This window comes from Engystomops pustulosus, chromosome 1 (genome assembly GCF_040894005.1).
Source record: "Engystomops pustulosus chromosome 1, aEngPut4.maternal, whole genome shotgun sequence".
Classification (NCBI taxonomy): domain Eukaryota; kingdom Metazoa; phylum Chordata; class Amphibia; order Anura; family Leptodactylidae; genus Engystomops; species Engystomops pustulosus.
In genome coordinates, this window is record NC_092411.1 from 229437210 (window position 1) to 229459227 (window position 22018).

General features: G+C 38.8%; 1 protein-coding gene across 2 annotated transcripts in view; it reads left to right on the forward strand.

Moving 5' to 3' along the window:
• FSTL5 (follistatin like 5) overlaps positions 1-22018 on the forward strand; it is a 335086-nt gene that overhangs the window by 23401 nt on the left and 289667 nt on the right. For both annotated transcript variants that reach the window (XM_072120407.1, XM_072120416.1), the window contains exon 2: positions 21636-21764. In XM_072120407.1, coding sequence (XP_071976508.1) covers positions 21642-21764 — 123 coding nt within the window. In that variant the 5' untranslated portion in view covers positions 21636-21641. The remainder of the gene's footprint in view (positions 1-21635; positions 21765-22018) is intronic.

Genomic DNA, 22018 nt, shown 5'->3' on the forward strand with positions numbered 1-22018 from the left:
GTTAATTGCCAAGGTGTTCGTCCGGTATGCAGGCGTGGCAGCACCCACACTAACTGCCACCGATGGGGAGGGCTGGTACCCTTGGGAAAAGGATCTTGTAAGGCTGGAGTATCATCTGTAGCTGGATCCTTATCTGGGCCAAAGAGGGAGTGCTTAGATGGTGGGTGCCTGCTGTGTCCTCTGCACAGGCGAAGATCTGGATCCACCCGGAGAAGAGGAGGCAGACTTCGACTGTGTTTTGGTCACCATTGTAGGGCTGTGACAGGCAAAGACCCCATGTAGAACAGGGCTCCGGGACGGTGGCCAGACTGGGTGAAATAAGATGGATAAAGAAAATTAACCTGCCCTGGCTAGTGGCCGTCTAGAGGGTCTCCTGTGGTCCGTTTACCCCATAAATTGAGAGGTCCTACTTCCCTAAATCAAACTCCCAGATTATATGGAATATTAGAAAACCTTAGCAAACTGTAAGTTCAGTGGTATAAAAATTGATAACATGTTCCCTTTAAAAACACATTGCTGCTTTAGTATTACTTACCCCTTTGTCCCAGAGATAGTGGCCTGCCACCAACTCCTGCAGTGATTGACTGCAGCGGTGTCCTGTCCTTGGAAACAGGAGATTTCAAAATGAAATAATAAAGAATACGTACCTATTATTATTTTTTTAAGTCCTGATATTGTTACCACAAGATTCCTATATAAAATTGTGCTCAGTTCAGTGCACAAGGGATTAAGTAGAGGCTCCATGGTTTTGACTCACACTTCTTTTTATTCTGCTATCGAAAAATAACAAGCTGCGCCGTTATTGGCTGCTTTTTGTAATATATCAAGCATATAAAAATGCCTCCTTTTCCACTTAACAGGCTTTCTATCACCCCTTTTTTCTCTAACTAGTCACCTAAAATTATGATGAATACTAGACAAACAGCTCACAAAGGATTATAGATATGATGTAGATATAGATTATAGATGTCTACGAAGTGGTTGAGGAGGAGTTTATTGAGTGGCGTAGCTAGAAGAGACAGGGCTCCATAGCAGATTTCTGGGGCCCCCTTTCCCGCTTAAAAATATACATATTACACTCATATATACAAACACATTTATATACATAAACATACAGTTCTTCACTGATAGACACACAATTATACACTATTATACACATATGCATACATATAGAGCATATACACATCACATATACACACACATAAGGTGCCATACACAGAGGTACAGCATATATACACACATACAGTATATATATAGTGTTCAGGGTGCGCCAGATTCATGATTTGTGGTGCCCGTGAATCTGGTGCTCCCTGGTGCTCTGACAGAGTGAGACACTTTTATTTTTGGTGCACCTTCAACATGGGCCGTGCGACACACTTCTGTTGGACTTTGCATAATAAATGTGGCGCACGATCAAACTGAGCACCGGAACACCCTTTTCAGTGCAGTATAGTGCAGCTGTGACACAATTGTGTCTCAGACACTTATGAAATACATGTAAAAGCAGTTTGCACTGAAAAGAACATGCAAAGTCCGCATGGCCCTTAGTAAATGTGGGCCAATATGTATATAATGGTGCACATTCTCCATTCTCCACATCTCCTTTAGTGTCCCGATGTGGGGGCCCCATAGCTGCTGCTATGGCTGCTACAACTGTATTTTGGCCCCCGGGCACACATACACAAACATTAAGAATCTATGATATCTTTTTGTGTTGTGTATAAAGCAAGAAGCAACCATAGATCCTCAACTTCTACCGCTAGGAACTTACTAACCCTACTTGTCCTCACTCCCCAGCACTTTTTCTCCATTGAGACATTTTGCAATAACAAATAATGGTGAATTCTTAAGACACCACTGGTATTAGTGCATTGAGTTAACTATTTCCTGGCTTGGGGGGGGGGAGGGAATAATAAACTGTAAAATCTGTTCCTGTCTACATCAAGCTAGCATCTGCTTGATGTAGAATTGCATTTAATTTTAATCTGTTATTATACCAGTTTGCTATTGTGAGTTTTTAGGTGATATTTTACGATGATAGAAACAGATTAGATGTTTCCATGTAAGAGACAAGGCATTCTAAATATAATGCAATCAGTAGTGCATGTGTCATCATATTACAAAGAAAGACGGGTCGCAGATGTGGAGTCGCTTATTAATTCTCACTTGGCTTTACCTTTCTCCAGAGATTACTTTTGTTTTGCGGGAACGGGGTTTGTTTTTGTCACCATAATGATCTGACTATAGAAGATCTACATGTATTTATTGTTGCCAACTTATTTCTCAAGGTTCTGGTAAAATAGAGCACATTATTAAATTTATTTAAAAAATGTGTTTATATTCCAAAGTCAATTCAAATAGTTCTCATTTCAATGTGTTACATTGCATAGGCGTTTAAATCACAATGATGATTACTATTCCACTGATCATCACATGTTATGCATTGATGCACCAAGTCATCAGTGATATGAAGAACCAAGCCACGTTTAGTGAAGGGCAGTGAACTGTGATAATCACCACTGCTAAAGATAAAGATTGTCTATATGTCTATTTTGTAATATATGTTCAATCGCTCAAGGACTTTAACCTCACTGGTCTAATTCTTCTGTTTTAAGTCATTTAAAATAAACTTGTCACCATAACAACACCCCCAAAGCCTTCAAACAGTACCTACTACTGAAATATGTACATCTCTGGAAGAGTTTTTAGCATATTTCTAGGTTGCAGCATGAATGAAATATCATCTTTTGTTCCGTTGTACAATGCAGTCAGTTGCAGTTAGGTAACCCCGCCTCCTGCAGTCAGGTATCCCCACCTCTTGCAGTCAGACAGTTAGGTAACCCCACCCCCTGAAGTCAGACTACCCCACCTCCTGCAGTCAGGCACCCGCACCTCCTGCAGACAGTTTGCTCTGCCCACTCTATGCATCTGGTGTCCCAGACCTGCCTCCTAGATCTCCGGATAGCCAGAAAATGACATTACAATTAGGAGGCAGGGCTGGGCCAGATGCAAGGAGTGGGCAGAGCAGACTGACTGCAGGAGGCGGAGCTTTGTGACTGCAGGAGTAGGGGTTATTTCACTGCAGGGGGAGGGGCTGCCTGACTGCAGGAGACGGGGTTACCTGACTGCATCTGCAACATCCCTCACCAGGGCATAGCCTTTCTCTTGGCCTGGGGTCCGGAATACCAGAGTGGCTGGCTGTTGTGGCCTTGGGCGTGCTATGGTTACGGTGCTTGGTATACCCAAGAGGAGATGTTTTCAAGAGCATGGCAGGTCTCCAGCAGGTGGTGTGTGCAAGAAAATGGAGGGAGAGGCTGATAGAATAGGTTTCTCCCTGGGGCAACCACGATGTGTACATAGGGATACCTTATGATGGAGTTTGGGGAGTCTATGATGGTGAGCAGCCTTATTCAGGGATAATTTGGAGGCACGTTGGTGCAAAATAACTTACAGTTCTTTATTGGAACTTCAAACAGCAACAGCTTTATCATCAGCAGAACTTCAGGCAGAAGGAGATAGCTGGTTGGAGTGCAGTGCTGGATAATGGCTTCAGGCTGGGCTGGTAAAGATGCAACAGAGTCCTAATGTTGGATCTCTGTCCTCAGGTGTAGTCTCTTGGGACTGGTTATGGTGTCAGGCAGCTTGCCTGTGACACCTCTTCTTCCTGATCTGGAACACTGACTCCAGTGTGAGTCTGACCTCACTGGCATCTTGGTTAATAAGGACCATTTGCTTCCACCCACAAGGGTTTTATCAACTCTCCCCTGTGAGGTGGCAAGCACTTGTCCAACCAGCACAGTCTTTCCTTCACAGCAGTTACAGAGCATACAATTGGACAGTATAGTAAACTATCATCTTCCAGGCAGAGGCTTAAAGCTGCAGTTGCTAAATTTACTATGTTATATTCATTTACAATGAATAGCCTTAGCACAGAAAGGTGACACGCTGCCCTTACATGGTGGATCGAACAGAGGTACCGCACAGTCATGGATATGGAGTGCACATGCTTTATCTGCTAAGGCTATACATTGACATGGAAAAATGTACGGTGTTTTGCAGATCAATAAAGGAAACCTACCATTTGATTTGATGCATTATGAAGCAAACATACCTTGAGATTACTGTAGCTACACTGATGCAGGATCATCTATTAGTTAATCCCTGAGCTGAGTGGTTTTGCTGAAAAAACAATTATAACATTTAGGACCTTGGGAAAGCTGGGTCAGGCTGGCTGCCTACATAAAAAATTACATATAGAGCTTGCAATGGAGGTTAGTCAAGCATGAGTAATCAAACTGAGCTGGATCACTCATACACAGCAGCAGGGGGATGGTGCAGCAATTGAATATATAAATGACTATATAAATCTATATAGAAAATATACATATATACGCAATGGTTGTATTATTAATGCACAATATGAGTATAGGCAGGAGTATAAAAGCTAGTAATTTTGCATGCATAAATAAGGATCATGGGTAAAAGGGAGGACACTATATGCCAAGTCAAGTTATATGATATTGCCAAACGGGGATTGAGAGCACCTGGATGAAGAGGGAGAAAAAGGAATGACAAAGTACAATCAGAGGAGAAGGAGGAGGCAGTTAGTTAGGAGTAAGTATAGGCAGAAGAAAGAATAATCCAGTATAGTTAAGTGATATAGTCAAAATGGGGAGAGAGGCAGCTGTATAAATTGCCCAATATGAGGATATTTGCAGTATATGTAGAGGAATTATTCATGTGGTGTGGCAGAGGAGGACTGTATATAACAGTCACCTAGTCACCCCTGCAAATTCGGGTTACCTAGGCGGCGCCTCCCAAGAGGCACACCACCACACAAGGACAGGGGCAGTGTGATGTGCAATGGGAATTAACACGTGGGTTGTCAAACACAAAAGCAGCATGGCAAGCATTTGTTCTAACAAATGAAGAATCAACATCCAGTAAATGGATTAGTCTTTATACTTTTGATAATATTAAACCTGGCACTTAACTTTAGTAAGAATAAACCTTCTAAAAACCCATTTTTTTGCTTCTTTCTTCTCCTGCAGCGAGTTATGTATTTCTTTCACTGACTTAGGCTACATTCACAATGCCGCATGTGGCACGTATATACGGCCGGCTTATATACGGCCAATATACGTCCCCCACAGATGGCAATGGGCACACGGCACCCTATGGGAGCGGTACTGTGCAGCACACGTGCGGCACCGTACCGCTCTGTACCCCGGGAAAAGATAGGACATGCCCTATCATCTCTCATATTACAGCGCCGTGCGCCATACATACCTATAGAGAGGGGCCTCCTCCTCCTCTCCCCGTGCGCTGCCGTGTGCCCGCCGTGCTACGGTACAGCGGGCAACAGCAGTGTGCATGTAGCCTTAGTATGACAAAGATTACTGTGAACTATACTGTGTACTACAAATGGCTCACTAGTTTCCCATTCCATACATACTGTTCAAACATAAAAGCAATCACACAATAACGCTTACTGATGTACAATGACATCATTCCTTTCGTGATAACTGCTAGGAATCCTATAAATAATGTGGTGAGATAATCCAATAATTCTGAGAGGCTTAAATGTTTACCTTGTTTCTCAGCCTTGGTTCTTCTTAATTTATCTTTCCGCTGTTTGCGAATTTTCTAAGCACACTGTGCAGATATTAGGTAAAGGGAACAAGAGAGGGGTCTTCAAAAACCATAAAGAGAGCACATAACACGTTAGTAGAGAGAAATCTTGTTCTGAGACAAATAAACATGTTTTTCCAGACAAGTCTAAATATGAAAGTGTGATTATATATGATTACAATACTGGTGGTTCATCAGTAGGAAACATTGGTACATCAGTATCAGATTGGTAACATCTGCGTCCTGGAACACTACTTTAATTCAACTCTGAATCTTTTACATACATCTGTTACATATTCCAAAGCAATCAATAGACAATAACACCATGTTTGATAATTTGCCAGTAACCTAAAATTACAGCCAGCAACCTGCTGACAGATTTCTCATAATCATATATTAAACATTTTTGTTAAAAGAAGATTTCCAAAAAAAAAAAATGAACAAACCCTATACGATATAGTGCTGTGTTGGGTTTTGATGTACAGAAGTTAGTTTTTAGTCAACAATAGTAGTGTGTTTTGTTTGTGGGGTTACTGAAAGCTGGATCTAGGATTTCACTCACTAGTGCACCAGAGTACTCCAAGTCCAGCTACAATGCTGGAATATAAAGGCATTTTCATAGTTCTAATAGTACTAACACATGCAAATGTCACACAGCTCTCCAGGACTGCTACTAAACACCATCTGCAATCCTATAATAATAATATATTTTTTTTATACAGCGCCATGATATTCTGTAGCACTTTACAAATCATAGAGGACATGTACAAATAGAATATTACATTACTGAGTACAAACATTCATATGGAACAATAGGAGCTTGCAGTCTATGAGGATGAAGGGAGTGACACAAGAGGTATAAGAGCTTGTATAATGGTCCAGCTAATCGTTATAAGGGAACAGACTTCTAAAAAGCCTGGAGCTTAGTATATATCTGGTATTTGCAAGATAACAGACGGGAGGAGGACACAGGATGGGTTAGTAAAGAGAGAGTTGAAATTTCATGCTCTAGCTGTAGCCTGTATAGACCAGTCAATAGCTCAATTCCTGGTGTATCCAGTGTGGCACGGATTTCATCATACACTGACACCTAGCACCAGTACATGATAAATTCCTCCCATTGATCTCATGGTACATTGATAGTAAAGACAGTGGAGTCACAGTACAGGGATTATAAATTCCGTGATATCGTCCCTGTACTGTTTGTGACATGTAAATTGCAATATTGTTTAAGGTCCTTTTTGGACTGTTGTAGTTCCTCGATTCAAGAACCTTTGGATATTATAACGTACCTAATAACTCCTCTATCGACGCACAGGTTCCTACTTTCATAATCTAATTGCAACATTCCATTCTACCTGTTGAAGTACGGTACATTACAAACAATGCTATTATTGATCCATAAAGTAAACTTTTACCTGCACCCACTCAACCAAAACATCTACCCCACCATCCCCTCCGCATTCTAACCTTCACTCCCTCGTATTTCCAATGTCTGTTCATCTTTTCGCTGTTCTCAAGTTCTGTATCATTTGTTGACCTTGTTTGGTCACTTAATTTCTACTATACTCCTTCTTAGTTAACTGATTTAGACACCACAATGACTTTTGTGCAAATTGGTGACCATATAACGCAACATGTATGTATGCGCAATATATTGAACCATAAATTCAGTGATGTCACAGACAATAAATAAAGGGATGTATCAATACACAGTTAATACAAACACGGGGATCACAGGGATAACGTGTACCATGATATAATAGCTCAGAACTAATAACCACCTTCTTTCATTGTCTGGTTTTAAATAAACCCCCTTACAGTTCCTATTTCACAGTCAGAATGTACAGCCATACATTGTACTAACCTGTTAATGTTAAGGAGACAGATTGGAAAGGCTTGATATTGCTATGACATTTGAAGCGGGCCTAGATAATCATATCCATAATTTTCCTTCTTACAGATTACAGTGTTCCACCAGGTTGTGATTGCCATGTTCCTAAACACCATTAATCCCATAGTTGTATGTTCGGTGTGACAGAACCTTAGACTTTTTTTGCTACTTTATAAGATCAAAAGGAATTCTGTGAGTTGTCTGTGTGTCAGTAGTTTTCCACAAGACATTTTTAAGCCCTTATTTAATTTTCTCACTTTAGGCTGCCACTAGATATTTTGAGCAATAAATTGTATTATAGAGAAGAAAATAACTGTATTGCAAGTATTGAAATTCAAAAGTCTAAGTTACCTTATATACTCGAGTATAAGCCTAGTTTTTCAGCACAAAATTTGTGCTCAAAAACCCTAACTCGGCTTATACTCGAGTCAACTAAAACATAAAGACAAAACTCGCCTTTCTGACGTCACCCGTAGGTCCTCTTCTGTCTGAGACAGTCGAGGACCTACAGGGGACATTGGAAAGATGAGTACAGTGTTATTTTTTTCCTTCTACAGGGGCTGGGCAGGCTGTATGCTACAGGGGCTTGCAGACTATATACGGGGAGGCTGTAACCAATGCATTTCCCACCCTCGGCTTATACTCGAGTCAATAGGTTTTCCTAGTTTTTTGTGTTGAAATAAGGGATCTCGGCTTATACTCGGGTCGGCTTATACTCGAGTATATACGGTATATTTAAAAATAATTTGTCTTTATACTTGAGTTTTATTCTATTTTGCTTGAAAATGTTTCCATCCATTGGCATAGAATCCTTATAGAATAATAGTTATAGAATCCTGTCCAACATCATCATTTACTGTGCTCATAGTTATCATTAATGATCATTATATCATTTATATAATGGCACCATTATTTGCAGAAATTTACGGCTGAATTCATCATTTGTTTCAGGGGTTACAATCAAATCTGCATATTAGATGTAGCTTCTTTGCTGTTAGGGCAATGAGACTATAGAACAGCTACCATTCAATGTGTGTGTTGTTGGTTAATTCCTTCAACAACTTCACGGGGATTTTAGCTATCTTTCTTGCAAAAAGAAAAAAAATTCAAATTTGAAGGTACTAGATTTCTAAAATATCTACAGAAAAATATTAACCACAAGTTTTAAAAAAAAATCTAAGAATAAATCTTTTGTTAAATTTTGGCACAGCCATATTGCCTGTCGAAGCATTACCCCTGGAAGCGAGTCAGTCTATTCATCTATTTACACAAAATGGGTAACACACCTTTCTACAATTTATATCGAAATTATTTGTAAACCATGGTGTCAGAACCTGATGTCTAAACCTGAGCTCCCTCTAGTGGTTGTGTATATATTTTTCTTGTTTTGGGCCTGGTATCACTGATTGCAGTCAGCCAGGATGAGCCATGACTACAGCAGAAATTGACTGCTGGACCTAGATTTGTTATTCTGCATGTCAGTCATCTTGCTTGTCTTGTCTTTGCATTCCCAATTGTGACCTAGTTTGTTTCTGAAAGTGCATGTTATCTGCCTCACCTGACCTCTTGCTTATATTTAGATATATTTTTTCTACTTTTGCTGCCTTCTAGTTCCTGACAAGGTTTTGTTTGACTACTTCAGTGTTTGTCCTATTTGTATTTTCTATTCTTGCCTCCTCTGCTATGCACTTATCCAGGGCAGGGACTGTCGACCAGTTGTTGCTTATGATTAGTAAAAGGCTGTGGGTTAGGGATCACTTCCTTCCTTTTTTCAGGAAACATGGTGCACTGACATGGCATCCCTTGGCTATATACTGATTATGCTATAATTAAATTCTTATGGTTCCCAGAGGTTTTTCAGACCAATTATATGGTATTTTTGTATGCTGAAAACATGGCACTTTATATGAATAAAATATGTGACTTTTAAGGTGGTTGTGCCAACTTTTTATTGCTATCCCCTATAAACAGAATAGAGGATGTCAATATGAATGGTGATGGTGGGACTGGAAGGAGGGTCCTGTTCTCACTAATGGAGCAGTAGGTTGACATTGCATCCTCCCACTCCATTCACTGTCTATGAGAATCATAAGAGTGCTGAAAATACTTGTGCACCGCTTAGCAATTTCCAACAATTCCCTAGTATTGGAAACAGTAGTAGGACACATGTCCAACCTGCTGTTCGATCAATTAATGAGGAGTTCTCATGATTGTTGGGGGTCCCAGTGGTTACATTGAATAAAACCACTTTAGAGCTGCCATACAACTCTGCCAATGGAGAGTTGTAGGCATGATCTGTGACATGTTTAGAGGTCCATTGCAGGATTTAGTCATAACAATTGTGTTGTGGAAAAATCGGAATATCTCAAAATTTCTCCACTTATCTGAGGTCAGGTTGTCAGGATGCTTCAGCAATGAAACTAGCATTCCCCAGATTCAGATTCTATTAAAAAATTAACGGCGCGTTGATGAGATTCTCTCTACCAAGTTTGTAGGATTCCTGCATAGAGGGTGTATAAGCCCTGAATAATAAGACAAAATAAGCATACTTCTAGCCCTTATCATGTCATCAAAGGCAAGGGGCTACAGGGGATTTTGGAATGCTACTGAGATAGAAGTCTGCAGATAGAAAATGGACATTTTATGGGGATCCGTAATGGATAGATTGATTGTGTGTTTCTGATTTTTAGCCCTTTTATTTGACAAGTGTTTGCAGCTAAAATCAATCAGGTTCTGGAGGGCGTAGAGCTGTCAGAGGACGGTTCAGTGTGACCCAATGGTCTCACTTCCTGAACTAAGTTTGTGATCATAACAGATTGAATTTAAGCTAAACAGAATGTTTAAAAAAGACATAGAACTGTCCCCAACAAATTCCATGTTTTTCATATAATATGTTTGATTTGAAATATTTTCAATAATTTTGGCAAGGTAACAGGTATGGTAGAGTTTTGAAAATTTGAAGAATGTTCTTTCTGTGCAATCAATATGTGGGTGCAGTTTGTCATCATTGTTAAACCTAATTTTTCAGATTATGAATGGAATGCTTACATGAGGTTAATGATGATAATAATAAGGATTATTTTATTACTGTTTATTATTATTGCCATTAGAATCCAGTTCAATATGAAGTTACCACAAAATATAAAATAATCTATTGCTCCTTGGGAAAGTAACTTCTCTCCCTCATGTCTAGTTTTGAATCATGGCAGCTTATTATTCTGAGTTCACAGAAGACCATTGAAAAAGTGGGATATTTATTTCAAAATGCTTTAGAGAACCTTTAATTCTTCATGTACCTCATGCAGACACTTGCAATTAGTTACCACAAAAATTGTTCACTCCTTTTTTATATCCAGATAAAAGGTCTTTTGCATACCTACAGTATTTCAAAGAAATTACGAATAATGTAACAGGAAAGATCAACAAGAGAATTCAATAGAATGTTCAGAACAGGATAATTATACAACAGTGGGACTTATATTAGGAGTTGTGAAATTATGAATCAGAATGGTCACAAATATTTTAAGGTTTTATACTCTGTTAATTACATTTTGTCTGCTTTGTATTCCTTATTGAAGAAATTTTCAGGGCAAAAAAAAGACTACTACTGCTGCTTTCAGTACGACTACTGCTATACTGATACTAGTAGTAGTACGACAGAAGCGCATTGAGGTGTCATATTGCATTAAAACAAGTGAAGAGGAACAGAGAGTCACAGCTGCTAGGTTTCCTCCCATAAGGAAAGTGAACTTCAAATTTACATACAGAAAAAGCAGAGGGAAAACTAATTGACAAGTCACATAATTTCGAGAAACAATGGGGCACATTTACTTACCCGTCCAAGTTGCGATCCCCCATCCGGAATGTCCGCATCTGCCGTGATGCACGAAGATCGAGTGCCCAATATCCTGCATGTGTCGCTCCACGCTCAGGTCTGCCGGAGTTCGTTAAATCCTGTGCTTAGTCTGAATCCGTCAGATTGTCCAACGGCCCGCCCCCTGATTTGTGTCGCGTGAAAGCTGACGTGATTGCAACACAATCCCCGGCTCGATCCCCGAAAAGTCGGAAAAACCCGATGAAAATGCAACCACGGGACCCTTAGTAAACATGCCACAATGTTTTTACATAAAGAAAATCAAGCGTGATAAATCAGGGACACTTAATCATAGATCCATGCTCTGTGACTATGGTAATATAATTGTTTTATTTGTTATCCATCACCTTTCTTCTAAGATCAACTTTTTGAATTATGCTAATGAGCTTGAAGAGCTTGGGGGGAAGGGTTTGTTACCAGCGCTCCTCTGTCCTGTAGCGTCACAGGCTGTCACACAGTGTGTAATACTGGTGTAACACTGGTTTATCAGGCTTGATTTTCATGGTAGATTTTCCTTTAAACCCTTATGCCATTCTTAGTGCTGACACAATTCTAGATCCAGTCCCAGTAACTGCAGCATCATAATGCCTTGGGGCTGAAAATATGATGGCACCCTGGGAGCAGCAATATAAAGAACTAAAACTTACATTATGATGAATATCACCAATGGGATAGTCTATTGTAGTCATGTCAAACCTTTTAGATTGCCCAAACTACAACCTAAACCAATCAGTCTTATCATTGCCCTGAGGATACCAATAACTGAAAGGAGGATTTCAGATTATCAATATAGCTTTCCTTAAGGGTCACCAGAAACATGAAGAATTATGCAGCCTGGAGCAGGAGCTCCAATTATAATCCATTCCTGTCTGAACCTTCTCACTCTCACTACAGTCCCAGGCAGCTCAATATGTGTAGCTCTGTGGATCTGCCTGGCACTACTTTGAGTATTGTCTGGCAAACTCTTTGCCTGCATGCCCACAGAGTGGGTTCTGAGTGCAATAGGTTCACCACCACGGTGAGTCTTATGAGCCAGTATGTCCAATAATTCAAATAATATTATATTTTACTCACATCACGGTTTCCTATTCACATTGCTAGTTCCATAATTTGTCATAGAATTTACTTGTAAATCCTCTTCTAGAGCTTACTGATGCACTAATGAGATTTTACTTAAAAATCTAATAAATACTGCATCTGATAAAAGTCCAGCCATAGTATAAGTCATTTAAAATCTAATCTAAAAATCTGTATTTGCTTTTCAAAATAAATATTAAGGACCATACATAAAATTCTTCAAACATGTTGACTAGTGAGAGACTGATGATCCAAAAAGTAATAAGACTCAAGTGTCTTTGTTCCATTGTTGGCAGTGATGACTTGATCTCATGGATAGAGCAATGTTTCACACATATAAAAGACTCTATTAATGCTTCAAATCGCAAATGAATGCAAACTTGAGAAATAAGCTCCCTCATGATAATGAGTGCACAGGAATCCACACTGGGATACTAAATAATACTAGGATTTATGGCATGGCAAAGAAAATGTATGGCTACATTCTGCCTTGAAGGTCACCTTACATCATATGACTACAAATTGGACACCAATCTCATACTATGTGCTGGAATTCCAAATCAGGTAGTTTAGTCGAAGCAAATAATTTTTTGATTTAATTTAACAAACAATAGTGATTTTTCTTTTCATTTTAGACCACTTTTTAATAAAGATTTACATAACAGTGTACTAAATTGTGAAGTGTTGAGTTACAGACCAGGAGTACCTTTACTACAGCTATGATACTACAGAGCTGAATTAAGTTATGTTCTTCCAGGTGAGATATGTTATGCAGTTTTACATATCAGGCAGTTTTGTAGATCAAAAATCCAAATTATAGAAGTAACCTGTAACTGGGCAGACGGGGAACAGAAAGACAGACACAGATTGTGAGCCCTGAATCTCAGCCCACCAGCCTATTACTACCTACTTACACTAAACCACTCTAGATGTTGGCCAGCGACTTGCCGACAGTTCCTGCTTAATTGTAAGTTATAACAACAGCAAAGGACAAGTCAAACAAATGAATTAGGCTGCTTTCACACTTGCGCTGCAGATCATTTCAGAGTGCAATGGGTGAAAAACTCATATTTGGAGTCATTAGCGTTTTTTGTATTCTCAATTCATTTACTATGAATTAAAATTTAAGACTCAGAACAATTGATTAATGAAAAACGCATTGCACTTGCATCTGTCTCACAGTATAATGCGCATTTGATGCATGTACATAGACTAGTATGGTATATTTTTCATGCACATGACTTACAAAAGTACAGCATGCTGAGAATTTAATACATGTGAAAGAAATATGTGCATGTGTGCGTGAAAACAAATGCAAGTCTGACAAAACCCTAAGACAAGGTTCCATAGCCGGACAAAAAGGTACCAAATCAACAGACAATAGAGATAATCCAGAAGACAAGCCTAGTGGGCAGCAGTTACCAGATATAGGCAAAGGGATAGCCAGAAAGTATAAAAATGAAAATATATGCAGGCCACCCAGTTTGTCTCGTAGTTGGAGGGTTCCACACTGTGAGGAAAATCGGCATGTATAATCAGCACATGCAGGAGTACAATTGCGTGGCCTACTAGGATGCAGATCAGAATCTGAACAGTTCAAAAAGAAAAGGTGGTTGCGGCACATCCTTAAAACAATCATGGATTGGTTCCAGCAGGTATTAGAACCAGATTTGACTGTTCTCTATAAGGAGAAGCCCCTCTCTTGTGACGGCAACTTGAACCCCAAATTGAGATGTGCCTTGTCTGAATTGGAATCCAGTGAACAGATTATCATAAGAATGATAGACAATGGGGGTAAAGCTGTCAGATTATAGGAATTTAGTCTTTGCCTCTGCATTTAAGACCAATCATTTCTAGTATTGGTTTCCTTAGTGAATGTCTATGGCAGTGACTAGATACTTTGTTTCAGCAACTGGTTACCAAACTACCAGAATGTTTGACCATTTTCCCTGGGAGAACAAGTACGTGTTGGTAATGTGATGTTACCGCACTCTGCAGCTCCATCCCTCATGATTTAGGGGTAGTTGATTTAGCTCCCCATCTATACAAATCGAGCTTGGATTCCATTGAACTGTATGAATATCTTATAGATGTGACAACATTTTTGCTTTCACATCATTTCTTTATTTTTATTTTTTTTATCATCATTGAATTACCCGACATGTTCCATAAATAGGTACTTTGAAATTGCCAAATAGAAAGATGGTACGAGTTAGTTAAGACCTAATAACCGTAAGAGAGCTACCAACAAAAAATGTTATTCCCAAAAGTAATTTAAAGAAAAAATTACCGATCTTATATAAAGATGACAAATCTTCATTTCTAACTTTTGTCTCTAAAAAGGGAATTTCCTCAGGCTCAACACTCTCTCCCAGCCTTTTAATCAATGATTTAAAAAAGTGAAAATACATGGTTGGATACAAAGGGATTTTATTGTTGCGGTACTTCACGTTGTAATGTATGCTCACATGTGAAACACACGAATTCCTTTCTTCCAGGAAATAACACGAAATAAAAATTATTTAATACTAATTATTATACAAATATACAAGATGTAGTTATAGACACCAACAGTCTACGTTTGAGACTTCCCATATTGACCATTACTAAATATAATACTAACTCATTAACAAACAAAACAATTGTTAATTTTTGTCATAGAACATAATCTAAGTGTAATATTAACTTACTAATATACAAATGTAATTTGCCATATTACAATTAAATATTTGTACCATCCGCTGAGGTTGATTAATCTGTTTTTTCTATTTTGATTTAATCAGCTATTCAAGTGACAATACCATTATCCAATTGACTATGTTTAATTTTCTTTGGATGAAAGAAATTATATACAATGTTTTTGAATTAATAGTATTACCTGGCATGTGCTTGTGTGTGATGAAGCGCTAGTAGATGTACTCCCCCTGTGGCGCACAGTAGCATGGAAGTACACGCCCCCTACTAGGGGATTGGATGTTGTTTGTTGCAAATATTTTACATTGAGATCAAGAATCTGTGCCATAAATAAGAGCACAAAGTTCTCAAAACGCGTAGGCTTGACTCATACTAATCGCTTGATATTTTAACGTTTATTTGAAGATCAAATAAAGAATACATTGTTTTAATGTATCTTATCCATCTTATCACTTGAACTTTAACCAGAAAGACAAGCCTAGGGGTCAGAAGTTACCAGATATATTACACAAGCTAAGCATAACTTATGTCCAAATACTTGCACCTCTCGAGTCAACATCTTAGGCTTCTTTAGTAATGTTACATTGAGGTGTTTATATTGTGTGTTTTTGTCAAAAATATTTTTTAATTTCAAAATTTATGGAATGACTTTGTTGTTGTTATTACTTTAGACATACTACAGTATATTTGGTAGAAGTTTTAGTTGACAGGTAAGTACAATTGAAAAAAAGAGTGTAATTATTTTTTATGTAGTTGATTAAAATCTAACAGTACAGAAAACATGTAAAATAAGTACTTGTGCACAGTAGAAAGAAATAACTCATATTGTGAGCATAATCAGATACATGTGTTAATACACACACCTTGGATAATAATTTCTTGGGGGTGTTATGCATTCATAGATTTTTTAACTTTTTACATGAGATTAATGTTGATGCAGAGTAGTGTAACGGCATCTATGATAATGAAGTGTTAGGTGCAATTCAATGATCACAGTGTTTGCATAAATATGGAAGTATAAGTGAAAATACAACAGTCTTTAGTTGCCAGTTGGATACCTTGTTCAGCTATTCTGAAATTCCTAAAGACTTCAATGAAAAATATTAATCAAAATGATAACAAAGGGAAATTTTTGTTCATGATTATGAACAATGATTACAGTATTCTGGTTATTGACAAATTTTTCTCACAAAACTAATCCAATCCAATATCGCAAGAAGCAAAACCTTTAACAGGCAGGTGTATATTCAACCTCTTATGGGCCATAATAGGAGCCCTTTAATGTTGCGTATAGCCCAGATAATCATTGTTGCCCCTCTTTTGGTTTCTATAAATGTGCAGTGTGTTTTCTCTCTATGCTTCTTGGGTGTGGAGACTTTGGTAGTCTGATTTAAGAACGGTGATATATTCTCATAGTAAATTGTTCCCCAGGGCTATAGCTATTAAAAACACCAAAGTAAAAGTTGCACCTGCTGCCAGGTGTTAGAAGAGTCCAAATGCTCTAATGGCACATAAGAACAATCCACTACAATAAATGGAACATAGTAAGCAAAGGGATTTCTTACAGATTTTGCTTTGGAGAATCCTCTCTGTCCACCTGATATAGTCACATCTTTCAATTTCTTATTCATACTGAGATTACCTATTTTTATTTTTACTAGAAACTACTAAGAGTATCAAATAACAAATGACTGATATTCACTGGGTGCTTGTGTGCCTATATGATCACTGCTGCCTACCACTGGCTTATGTAACTTGGTTATGCAAACACTTGAGTTTATTAATTGGCGACAGTGGTCATGTGGGGATATGGACCCATCATTGTTGCAGATAAGTGTTATGAACCACTTAATTGATATTGGAATTGTGGTGGATGTAGAGGGTTTGTCTGCTTTTCTTAAAATTTCAGAAAAACTTTAGAGTGTAATGGCTGAAGAAACTGTTCCCATACCTTAGCCCCTACTATGACCCACTACACCTCCACCCTCATTGCCTATAGGGACCAGTATAAAGTAACCACTGCATATATGGTTTCTAAACTGCCTCCTCTAATGTTCCTGTGCTAAACATTTCCATGTACCCTTTCCATCTATGACACCTTTTCTGAAGCAGCCATCTTTAAAAGTTCTGCTGAACAATCTTTAGGTACATTCTTAACCATGAGCACTAAAGTGGAGTGGGTGCTTCACAGTACAGGTCAAGGTGAACACATAGGGATGAGTTATCAATCTGTTTAACTCAATCCTGACCGCCCACTGACTTTAGACTTCAGCAAGCGCGTGTCTCTGCAGCGACATCTTACAAAGAAAAAATATTTTTCTCTAGTTTTTGTAACTTTATCTCTCCAACAAAACTAAAAATGGAAAAAAGCTCCCTTAACTATGTGTGACGAAAAAGTTATGACCCTTAAACCAATAAACATAAAAATTTGTCAAAAATCATCCATTCTTTAAAACCTATTAAGGCCTGGTCACAAAGTGGTTAAGGTGATAATATGTGCCAGAAATCTATCTAAAATGTATTGCACTACATTTATCAAAAGGTTTCAGACAGTTTTAGACACCTTTGAGGCTTTGTTAAAGGGACATGCTTTTGGGTAAAAGAAGGTGTGGCCTAAGTTGTGCCAAAAAAACTTTGACAAAAATGGAGATTTTTCTGCACCAATAGCAGAAGAATTCTATATTTATTATCTAGCATCACACACTTGATAAATCTGGTTCAGTGTGACTGTCTGGTCTACGTGTACACTTTTAGACACTTTAAGGGATATTCATCAGAGCTTCTGCGCAAGAGGCCAAAGCCTCTTGATGTAGCTGGCACAAGCGCTGGCATATGATAAATAACTGCCTTTATAATAATAATAATAATTCTTTATTTATATGGTGCACACAGATTCGGCAGTGCTGCACAGAGCTTGCCAAATCAGTCCCTTTCCCCAATGGGTACATAGCCTGCCAGCCCCCTGTAGTATATAGGCTGCCAGCCCCCAGTAGTATATATCCTGCCATCCCCTGTAGTATATAGCCAGCCAGCCCCTGTAGTGTATAGCTTGCCAGCCCCTGGAGTTTATAGCCTGCCTGCTCCTGGAGTATATGGCCTTCCAGCCCCTGGAGTATAAAGCCTGCCAGCCCCTTTAGTATATAGCCTGCCAGCCCCCTGTAGTATATAGCCAGCCAGCCTCCTGGATTATATATCCTGCCTGCTCCTGTAGTATATAGCCTGCCAGCCCCTGGAGTATATAGCCTGCCAGCCCTGGAGTGTATAGCCTGCCAGCCCCTGGAGTGTATAGCCTGCTAGCCCCCTGTAGTATAAAGCCTTCCAGCCCCTGTAGTATGTAGCCTGCAAAAAAAAAAAAGTGTACTCACCTGACGCCCCCCTCTCCCCCCCCCCTACAGGTCCTCTTCAATCGATCAATGCTCCGGTATCTTCTCCGTGTTCCAGCACCGTCCATCGCAGGGAATGTGACGTCAGCCACTTGCTAACATCATACTGTGTGCCAATGCCGGATGATGGACGGCGCGGGGACACGGAGAAGATACCGGAGCATTGATCGATTGAAGAGGACCTGCCTGGGGGGGGGGGGCTTCAGAAGGTGAATAGACAGTTTTTTTTTCTTGACTCGAGTATAAGCCGAGTTAGGGTTTTTCAGCACATTTCTTGTGCTGAAAAACTCGGCTTATACTTGAGTATATACGGTAATCGCACCACACCTCTCTTTCTGTTATTTTTATGTACGTCTTCCTTGTTCTCCCTTGTGTAGGGAGGGAGTGTCTTCTAGTTGTCCCATATCACCTAGGATTTGCAGAGGCAAGCAGGCAAGTGACAATTTGGTGAGGTTAGTTATGGGTTCACTCTCTTTTTTGTCCTCCCTGAATCTAGTCCCATCATTACTCACTTGTTATAAATCTGCCCCACAATGTTTCTAAAATTGGGAAATAAACCAACTCTTTAACAGGTGATTATCAGTACTTTTGTTTTTTTCTAGCATCATTCTTTGCCTTTGCATATATTTTTATCATTTTGAAAATACAGGATGCTGAAAGAAAGATATAATATAGGGACAGCAATAGATTGTTTATAATGAAAATAATAACTTATTTTATCACTTGTATATGATATTCTGTACAGTGGAGGTCCATAAGTAAAGCCCATATTATGAATATAACTGAAACACTATGTAGTTCACATCTAGTCTCTTGACATCTACTTTTTGTTTCCTTAAAAATAAACCCCATTTTTGCATGAGAGTTATTTACAGTGCATGAAATATTCCCATTGTAGCCATTCGAACATCTTTTTTACTAACTCTTAAGATGCCACCAATTTAATGCAACAATCTATCAGGTTCCTGCAAATTGTACAGTAGGTACGTTACATGCCTGCAGGGTTCCAAATTTATACTTCTGTAATGGACTCTTAGATAGACTCATCTATCAGTGTGTGAAATGGCCACAGAAGAGGAGCTGCGCTCAATTTCTGTTGGTATTACTAGAATGAAAGGCTAGTCGAGAAGCCTACTGCTCACGAAAAAAGCTATTAGTTCATAGCAGTCCATGAGATATTGTATATTTGCTTTTAGCTATACTAGAAAAATGTTGAAATGTGAAATGATTTCCCCATAATGTTGAATGTTTATATTAAGTAGTGTGTCTGTGATATACATTAACTAAGCAGCTACTACGGGGTACTATGTCATGGCGTAGCCGCAAAAAGGGGAGCTCTTTTATGCATCACAATTAGCACATTTGACCTCCCTAAATGCTTGGCTACTTCCCCCTTGTAGGTCACTTTGTAATCCGCTCTCCTCAGTCCCACTACACTATTATCCGCCCCCTGATCTAAGTTCCGCCACACCATACACTTTCTATTCTCTGAAACTATGGCTCAGACTGCGCTCCAGTTATACACTCGACAGTTTTCCTTCCAGGCTCCTACCCCTTATTCCTTACAAGGACTTTGCACCCTCAGGTCCCCACCATTCATTCCTGAGGATTGACTGGAATTCAACATTTTCTGAATGGGGATAAAATAATTACAACTGCTATTTTTATCAATAAGTACAACCTCCCCCAATCTGAACATTTTGCCCAATGTTAGATCTCTCAAGTGTAGAATCTACCTGCCCACGTCCACAGAGCTCCCCTTTAAAATATACATGAGCACTGGTAAAATGAAAGCTGAGCTGTGAATGGTTGCTATGGGCAACTAGAAATATTCTGACTTTCAGACAGCTTGATAAATCTGCCCCACTGTATTCACTGTGTTGTCCCTGACAGGCAGAAGTGATCAATCGCTGCACCATCCCCCAGCTGCTGTGTATGAGTCATCCATTTCAGGTTGATTAGTCCCTATAGGTGTTTTTTTTAGGTGAGTTGCATATATTTAGGTGTTAGGACAATACTGTTTAGTCTTTTATGAAGTATTTAATATGGGTGGGTTAATTTTAATGTCCATGTTTATATAAAGTATAATAATTTGAGGCATATCTAATAATTAGTCTTTAGCGCATCAGTGTTAAGTGTGGAAACTAGGTGTCAGGTTGGTGGCAATGCTTTTTATAACTTACCTGAGAAATATGCAAATTCTTTAAACTTACATCACCATCCAGGTATTACATTTATGTGGAGCTGTGGAATAATTTGAGCATTTTAAAAATGTTACTTTATTTAAAAACTATACCAGGGTAAATAAAAGATCCTAATAGGACTTCCTTTGGCATCTCATGTCTTCGGGCAAAATAAGTCATAACTGTATGCACAGCACCTGTCAGTGGATTTGGGATTGAGATGTTCTTATTGGCACCCCCCTCCCCCTCCAACCGCTGACATGGGAATTATCATAGCTTTATTCGCCAGAAATCATCAGGGCGCAACACATCTCAGGAAGTCCCAAATATCACCCACAGTTTCTGCAAACTACAGAGAAACCTTACCAGAGTACAATATAGGTGGCCCTTATTGTAACTAGCTACTTAGTGGCCTATCCCTTTAAGTAAAATGAGATAATATAAATATATCTGTATATTCTTAAACCAAATTTCCATATAGTTTCCCCTTAATAAACATATACAGTACAGACCAAAAGACCACCTTCTCATTCAAAAAGTTTTTTGTATTTTTATGACTATAAAAATTGTAGATTTACACTGAAGGCATCAAAACTATGAAATAACACATGGAATTATATATATATATATATACTTTTGCTTTGATTATTGCTTTGCGCACTCTTGGTATTCTCATGAAAATAAAGAAAACTCTTTGATTGAGAAGGTGTGTCCAAACTTTGGTCTGTACTGTACATATAATCTATCTACAGTAGCAGCAGAGATTTTTGGTTGTAAATTGGAAACAGTAGGGCGATCCTTAAACCTTGTACATGTTGTACACAATGTTCTTCCTATATTAGCAGTTTCCTTGACCTTTTCCACCAGAATTTCTCATGAATTTTTCTTTTTCTATTTAGAACAAGATGTCTAGTTGGCACACAACAGTTTTTTGCTTGGGATTCTTCATCCTACTTGTTCAAGGAAGAGCAGCTAAGGATGAATTTGGAATTAAGTCATTTCCGCCATACATAAGACTGCGACACAAGGTGAGACATACATTTCTTTATGTGCTATTATTTTAACTGATCTGCTATTGATCCGTTGTTACATTCTATGATGGCCATTAAAAGAGCCATCAAAAGATGCCAAAAAGCCACCAAAGAGCTTTACTACTTGACTTAGAATATGCCTCTGCCTTTTTCTTTGTTTTTCTAAATAAAACACCTGTGTTGAAGGACATGAGTAGTTGTCAGCTTTTACACTCTATTTTAATAGATTATTTTAGGTGCACAGTGATAAT